Source organism: Bison bison, unplaced genomic scaffold (genome assembly GCF_000754665.1).
Source record: "Bison bison bison isolate TAMUID 2011002044 unplaced genomic scaffold, Bison_UMD1.0 scf7180017864384, whole genome shotgun sequence".
Classification (NCBI taxonomy): Eukaryota; Metazoa; Chordata; class Mammalia; order Artiodactyla; family Bovidae; genus Bison; species Bison bison.
This window is the reverse complement of record NW_011494956.1, coordinates 16,741,653-16,749,814: the sequence shown is the minus strand read 5'-3', so window position 1 is coordinate 16,749,814 and position 8,162 is coordinate 16,741,653. Positions and strand designations below refer to the sequence as shown.

The 8,162-nt window shown below is 57.9% G+C and overlaps 1 protein-coding gene across 1 annotated transcript in view; it reads right to left on the bottom strand.

The window, feature by feature from the left end:
- Positions 1 to 395: 395 nt before the first annotated feature.
- Positions 396 to 8,162, bottom strand: part of KY (kyphoscoliosis peptidase) — a 47,038-nt gene continuing 39,271 nt past the window's right edge. The window contains exons 11-13 of the mRNA XM_010858307.1: positions 7,015 to 7,203; positions 5,298 to 5,488; positions 396 to 1,517 (exon numbers count right to left, since the gene is read on the bottom strand). Of these exons, the coding sequence (XP_010856609.1) occupies positions 622 to 1,517; positions 5,298 to 5,488; positions 7,015 to 7,203 (1,276 nt within the window). The 3' untranslated portion in view covers positions 396 to 621. The remainder of the gene's footprint in view (positions 1,518 to 5,297; positions 5,489 to 7,014; positions 7,204 to 8,162) is intronic.

The following is an 8,162-nucleotide window of genomic DNA, read 5'->3' as shown; positions in this document are numbered from 1 at the left end:
CACTGGCTGCCCTCGGTCCTGCAGTCTCCCATGACGTTTCTGGTGCTACATTTCAGGCACATACAGGGATTGTGGAGGCCCTCGGCCGCCGGGCTAGTTGGGGGACAGTTAGCTTCCTCTCTACGCCTTCCTTCTCAGGACCTGGAAGAATAAGAAGCAGCATCGGGAATGCAGGAGGTGGTCAGGTCTGGAAAGAAGATGACAGTCTGACCTCCCCTGGGGTCTGAGAGTTGGTGAGAAGTTCTGTGCAGCTCCTGGGAAGGAGCTTGAGAATTCAGGATGACTCAGCCTCACGGATCACGCCCGCTTCTCTCTCCCCATCACGGAAAGGTGTTTGGCCCCGGGCGGCAGTCCTGCTTCCCCACACCAGCCCAAGAACAACAAGGACAGCGTTAGCACGAGAAGGGGGGTGTCTGGGCAGTGAATACAGTTACAATACCTTGGATTTACATAGCACCTTTGTCGTCTAAAGGGCCTTTGCCTCTGTCCCCTTGGCCACTGACATTGCAGCCTCTGGCAGAACAGGAACACGAGGCAGAGGTCCAGAAGGGATTCCATGCAGACTCAGTGGTGTCCGGGCTCTGTGCGTGGCCCGGCAGGGGTCGGGATGGCAGGTGGCCCTCACTGGGCGTTGACCTGGTACTTGAGGATGTAGGAGTAGAAGCTGTGGTTGGCGTTCTCCAGCACCATGACGTACACCTCCTGGCAGCCTGCGGTGCTGCAGCTGCCCTCCCAGTAGCCCTCGGGGCTCAGGGTCAGCGGCCACGTGTCCTGCCCCTTCACCAGGGCTTTGGCGACGCCGTGCAGCTTCAGTTTGAACGGGACATTGCGGTTGGCGGGCAGCACGCCCGACAGCGGCTCCAGCAGCTCATTGTCCACCCCCCAGTTGCCAAAGCTCTCGGGGAACACGGGCCAGTTCACCTTGGTGTTGGTACAGCAGATGAGGTAATTGAAGACGAAGAGGTAGTTGCCCGGTTCCTGCCTCTTCTTGACGAAGATCTTGAGTGCAAACTTGCCAGCGTGGGGCAGCTGCACCTTCAGCTCCGTCCGCTTCTCCCGGTGCAGCTGGAAGATGTAGCGTCGCTGGGTCTCCTCGGTGATGGGGCCATCGTCTCCGTGCAGTGAAGCCAGGACGCTGATGCCCTCCTCCACACCGAAGCTGACGGAGCAGCGCCCGTCGCTGGTGTAGATGACGGGCTCAGGGTGGGACGGCTTGGTGATGCCCATCTGCTCCGAGAACCAACTGGGGCCCACGGGCTGGTGCAACTCCGCTGGCAGCCGGACGTCATTGTCTGCACAGTGGCACTTGAGCGTGTACTCCAGCACGGAGCTGTAGATCTCCGAGTTGCCCTTGGCAAGATCTGCAGCTTGTACGGTGCCCGCGGTCGGGGGGTACACATCCAGCTTCATCCCGTTCTTCCGGAGGCTCAGCAGCCCATGCTCCTGCTTGCCGTTGAGCATGAACATGAACAGCGTCGGAGAACAGCTCTCGATGGTGACTGTGGCCTTTCCATTCACTGTGGGGAGAGCCAGGATCAGGTGAGAGGAGTTCGACCTGTGCTGGTAATCGTGTAACAATAGGATCTCTGGGCAGGGAACCCTGACTTACAGCGTCTGCCCATTTCCCTGGTGGAAACACCTTCACCCAATTATTTTAAGCCACCAGCATGACCTCATTGAACATCATATAAGCCGGTGGCAGCACACCTCTGGAAGGGTTCTCACCCCTTTGGGTGGTTCTCTTCCACCAGCTAGGGGTGGTGGGTCTCAAGAAAAATCTGTCCCCAGTCATACGTGCTTGCCTTGCCCATTTGATTCACATCAGGTGAATGTTGCCAGGGGGCTTAACCTGATTCCAGGGCAAGGGAGAGGGCTGAGGGGCACGGAGGGCCAAGACCCTGGTTGGAGAGCCATCTCTGACTTTGCCTACAAGTCTCAAGTCCTGCTTCACCCTGCTCCCTTCACAGCTGGCATGTCAACAATCACCTTAAAAACTTGTTGCTTCCTTCCTGGAGACTGTGCTCCAGGGACAGAACTGCTTCCTTGCGGGTCCTCCCCGCACACCCACCTCCACCCTCCTCTCCAGGCCGTGCTTCCTGAATGGAGTCAAGTGCACAAGAGGATCGTGTGCATCCCACACACGCCTCGCCCCTTGCCCTCCAGCGCTGTCTTCCTCTGTCCTGGTCATTGCTGTGGGTGTACAGGGGGTCAGTTCTCTGTCTTTACAGCCCATGGGCACTCCCCTCCCTGGTCCCTGCTGCTTTGCAGGATCACAGGGAGGGGCAGGGCTTCTCTGAGAGCCTTCTCATTCACACTCTCTAGTAGCCTCTCCCACATCGGGATCCAGAGTTCCTGCTCTGGAGGCAGAAAGCCATGCTCAAGAATGCTATAGGATGAGTGCCCCTGAGACTTCCCATCTTATCAGCCACGAGGCCCAACTCCAGGATGCTCAGTTGCTGCATTCAGTGCTACCTCCCAGCTTGGGAGTGAGAATCCCCACAAGGGGAAGGGGGCTCCACTGGCCTCCCCGCCCCCTGCCCCCACCGCCTTCTTTATGGCTCTTCGAACCAGAAGACGTTCCCTGCCTTCTCAGGCACTGCCAACGCCTCACCTGCCTCTCCTCCCACGCCCCTCCCTGCTGCAGCTCCCTCCCACTCATTCAGGTCTCTGAAACCTGGCTTCGGCCCCCATCCTCCAGGTCTTCAGTGACTTCCTTGGAGGATCTGGGTCGCCGATCATACAGCCACCTTGCTGCTGCCACCCACCCCAGCCTGGCCTCCCCACCTCCTCTGATTCTTTTTCCTTTCTGTTACACGAATGGTGGTATTCTTTGTGCTTTTGTGCTGTTTTCTTCGTGTATGCTCCTTCTCCATGGCTATCAGCCACCATGAGACATGGTTACCTCCAGAGGAGAGTGACCAAGAACAGCAGATCACTATCAACTTCTCTCAGTTGAATCCCTCCTCAGGAGGCAGAAGCTGCCTCAGCCTTCATGGACCCTGTCCTGCTCCAAGTCGCGCCCTAGAGGTCCCCGTGCAATTCCTTTGATGCATCGAGGGCTCCTGGCATCTCCACATGGTAGCTCAAGGGCTCCTGAAAATATCTACACAGTCACCCTGGGGCTCCCTTCCGTGTGTCACAATCAAACTGGAGGCCATAGGAGAGGCTTGTCCCCTCCTGCCTTGCCCAAGTCAGGCCCATCCTCATCCCATGGTATTCCTGTACCTGCTCCAGGGGGACACCCCTTCATGTTCCAGGGCCTTCACATATGCTCAGTGTCCCCCAAACCTGGCTAAGACTTCAAGGCAATGTTCTGACCACAAAGAAGGCTTTTCTGATGCCCTGCGGTAGGGCAGGCGGCTGAGTGACCCGGAAGCTGCCCTTTTGGCCCTCCCTCTCCTCTAGGGAACTTAGCAGTATAGTAATGTATCAGTGATGGGTAATGTGGATCCTCCCTGCTGGGTGTGGGTGCCGCAGGGAAGGGCCCGCCTGTCTCCTTTCTTGCCATGTCCTGGGCCTGGCTGGGGTGCCCACCTCAGGGGGTTCCTGGTGAAGGTGAACTGAATGGCTGGGAAGCCCGGAAATAAAGGAACGGAGACCCTTGGGACTCTGTTAGAGCCTGTGACCTCCTCCTCCCCTCACCCCTCCGTCACCCTCTCACTATCCCTTCTTGCATTTAGCCTACCTGTTTCCCTCTCTGCTTTCTTTTCATCTCCACTCTTAACAAAACTAGCTCCGGCAAAGAACTATTCTTTAAATATGCTTCATGAATATGCAATCAAATTTTAGGTTTACTGTATATTCAGAAACCCAGTGTTTACATTTCTCTGTCTCTTAAAGAGGCAAGCTCCTTGGTGGCACTGTTTTGACGTCTGTGTGACCTGGCGCAGTCCTCCCCGTGGCCCCTGCTGGCTGGAGCAGCCCCTGTCTGACAGGCATCCAGGGGGCACAGGCACTCTCTGAGACAGCAGCCTCATGCTGTTATTTCAGCAGCAGGAGGCATTCGTCGTTTTAAAAATTATCCCAGAGCTTGGCAGCCTGGTTATGGAGACCGTTGTGAGGTTGAAGGGAAGAATCGGCTGGGACTAACATGGGTGCCCCGTCACCTGAGTGTGGGCATGCATTGGCCAAGCTGGGCCGGGTTCTGCATGCCAGTGGCCTAAGGACCTAGTGGGGGAGCAGAGGGGGTCTCCCAGGAGAGTGCTGGGGGCTTTATCAGGAAGGGGGCTGCTGAGCAGCAGAGTGTTGGGAACTGGCGGAGAGCAGGCATCACAGGAGACAGGGATGGACATGTTTCAGGGAGGACCCAGCAGGTCTCCCACATGTGAGCTCAGGTGCCCCAGATGAAGGCCGGGCTCCAGGGATGCAGCCTGGCCTCTGAGGGCTCCCCTCACCACTTGGATGCCTATTCATCTGCCTCCTTCCTGCCTGCAGGCAGAGCCAGCCTTTTCCAGGCAACTTCCCCTGGGCTGGATGTACAGGACCCCTAGCTGTCCCCAAGGCTGGCCTGGACTGGCATTCGCTCCCCATCTCTCCACAGGGACCACAGGCAGCTGGATGTGGACTGGGAGGCATTTGGGCACCGGGTCCCAAGGCAGGCAGCACCACAGTTAGGGCTCAGCCCAGTGGGGTCAGTGCACCCCCACACTCCCACCAAGGGCTGCCTGTGTGCTCCAGGAGAGAAGGCCAGAGCTCACCTGGGGCTGTTGGGAGGCCTGTGGGGCCTGTTGGGAGGGGTTTGGGGCCTCCCAAATGGCATTAGTAGTAAAGAACCCGCCTGCAATGGAGGAGATACGGGTTCCATCCCTGGGTCTGGAAGATCCCCTGGAGGAGGGCATGGTAACCTCTCCAATATTCTTGCCTGGAGAGCCCCATGGACAGAGAAGCCTGGAGGGCTACAGTCCATGGGGTCTCAGAGTCAGACATGACTGAAACGACTTAGCATGCACACACCAGGAGTTTAGGAGCTTCTGTCGCGCACCTGAGCTGGAAGGCGTCGGAAGCCAGGCTGAAGCAGTCCTTTCCCCACTGTGTGAGCTGAGAGAGGCTTCCCCAGTGCGGGGCCACTAGCCCTGGCCCCCCAGCATGCCTGGCCAAAAGCTCAGCCCTCCGGAGCTGCATGCCCCTGTCTTGGTTTATGCTGGTGGGATGGGTTTCTGTCCTTGCAAATGTGACCTGCGGCTGCGTCTTGCCCTGATGGCCCGATGGCCTAGGCAGCCTCAGTCGCCCCTGCACAGCCCCCACATACCGCTTCCACTGAGCTGGGCACTGGCAGGGCAGCCCATGAACCCAGTTACCTGTTTTGATGATGGAAGTCTGCGGCTGGGCGCTCAGCATTCCCTTGTTGTAGAACTCACTCTTGTGATACATGTTGTTCTCAAACTGCCTCAGGGATTGAGGGGGTTTGAGCAGTTGCCAGTTCTTGTTGTCTGGGAAATGGTCCTCGATGAACAGTGCAGGGTGGGTGAGGAAGTAGAATTCGTTGTAGCTGGAGGGGGGACGGCTGGTCAGAAGCCATGCTGGAGGCACAGGCCCTGGCCATGCAGAGGGGCAGGTGGGGCCCACAGAGGGTCTTTGGGGCCTTCTTGAAGGTAACACATGGGGGGTCCTACCCACAACCCAACGGGAAGAGGCACCATCTCCAACCCTGACGTGGGTGTGGCAGATGCCCCCTCAGCAGCTGCTTCCAGAGATAGGAGACAAAGCAGGATCTGAGGCCCCCTTTTAAGAGATGGCTACCGCCTGGCAGTGCATGTCCAGGCAGAGAATGGGTTCCTCTGCTCTCAAAAACAAAGGGATCTAAAGGGAGCAAAGCCAGGACCCAGGGACAGGTGCCAGCGGCGTGGAGGGAGGGCAGGCAGGGAGACTGGGGAGCCAGCTCCATGCTCTCTGTGACTTGTTGTGGGCAGCTGTGCAGGGGGAGGCCCTAATGTAGTCCCCAGGGCTGGCTAGACGCAGCTCTCTAGAGGTCAGTGATGAGGATCAGGAGAAAGGGGGACTCCTCCGAGATGGGAGAGCCTTCACTCAGCCCAAGGCAGGCAGCACTCAGAGCCGACAGAGCAAAGGAGGGTGTGACTGACACCTCCTCCCAGTATGGGTTGTGTATACCCACGGTGTCTGCCACGCATGCAGGGCTGTCAGGATTTAAACTGCACAAGTGGGGCAGTACTCTCATTCTTCTGGATGAAAAGGCATTTGAGCTGCTGATAAGGCTAAGGCCAGAGCCTTGGAGGACAGACGTGCTCCAGACCTGCCCCCCAGCCACTCTGCCCTGCAGTGCCCACAGGGATGCTGGGCACCCTGACACCCCTTCCCACAAGCCAGACCCCCTCCTTCAGAGGTGGGATATGGCTGCATTTACACTGGAGAGGAGGAGGAGAAGCCCTGGTATCTGGGAGAAGCAGTAGGAGAGAATCCTGGCATCTCAAATAATAACATAGTCAATGGCCAAAGGCCCGACTATGAGTCTCTGGTGGCTCAGAAGGTAAAGAATCTGCCTGCAATGTAGGAGACCCTGGTTCGATCCCTGGGTTGGGAAGATCCCCTGGAGAAGGAAATGGCAACCTACCCCAGTATTCTTGCCTGGAGAATTCTATGGACAGAGGAGCCTGGTGGGCTACAGTCCGTGGGGCAGCAAAAAGTCGGACACGACTGAGCAACTAGGCCTTTTTAAAAGCCTGAGGGGAGCCTCCAGACAAAGGAGGTTCTCAACCCTGCCTTTCTTGGCACTTGCCCTGTGGGCAGACTCTGTGCTTTTAGCCCTTGAGTGGAAAAGGAGCGCTGGGGAGCCAGAGGGGGAACTGAGACAGGGAAGGGTGAGGTGACAGAAAGGTCACCTGTCACCAGCCTGGAGCTAGCTCACCCCGAAGCCAGAGGAAGGGGGTGAGGGTCCGCAGCACACAGAGGCCCCCAGCTCTCCTTCCCCGTCCACCGGCCTTCTCCGCTGCCGCCTCCTTCAGGCTCCTGCCTCCCCTGTCTCCATTGACCAGACCCCCGCAGAGCTGAAGTACTCACAGGAAGGTGAATTTGGACGTGGAGGAATCCACCAGGCCACTGCCCCAGGTGCTGTCCACCAGGTGCCATCTCCCCTCCAGGAACACAGCATTCCAGGCGTGGTCAAACTCCCCAGAGAAGCTCTGCCCCAGCTGGTAGCCAAAGCCCTTGGAGTAGCCAGGCACGGTCACACACTGCACTCCAGCGATCCTGGGGTGGGACACAGGCTCTGAGAGGCGGCTCCTGCTGGGGGTCCCTCCGCCCCTGCAAGTCTGTCTGTCTGTGGCCCTGCCTCAGGCCTGTCTGCTGTCAGTCCCTCCATACCTCTCCTATTCCCTGCCTTTCACACAGTCGCACACACACAGCCTGAGGGCTTTTATCTGCAGAGGTGGAGGCTGGAGGCGACATGGGCTGGCTGGCTTGTCCCCCGCCACCTCCGTCACAGACAGACTGGCTGCAGGCTCCTCCAGCCTGTGCACAGCCCTTGGGACTGTCTCTCCCCTGAGCTGACCTGGGGGCTCTGCTGGCAGCTGTAGGAGGACACCGGTGCAACAGTGAGTTCCGCCTGGTGAACATGGAAACCAGGAGCAGGACAATGTGCCAGAAAAACCAGAGTGACTCTAGACACATGGCTGGGGAGCTGGGTCTAGGTGACATCTAGGTGTCAGGGAGGGGTGCTGGATGTGAGGGTGCAGGAGGAAGCTGAGCCCACCTCCCCTCCACCCAAACCGGTGATACCCAGGATGCTCGCACCAGCCCGTCAGATGGGGCTCAGCATGAGCTGTCTGCCGAATCTGCCCTCTCCTCGCATGAACTGGGGCTGCGCTCCTAGTGTGGCTGGGCCTCTATCAGGGAAGTGCCTGGTGGGGGTCCCTTCAGGAGCAGGTCTGCAGCCTCAGTTGCTCTAAACAAGAGGTCATGGAGCCTCAGGGTAATGGGGTGAAATGGCCATAGGACAGGCATGGGGACAGAAATCGGACATTATCCATATAAAAATGAATGTTTAACAAACAATTAGCATAATATTGGATTAAATATGACTTATCTGCATTTACATATCACTTGTTGAGAGAACGAGTGGGGCAAGATGTGGAGCTTGCAAATCACCCCACACGGCCTGAGCTCCCCTCTTCTGCTCAGCGGCAGGCCTGCCCTGCTGATGCTTCTTA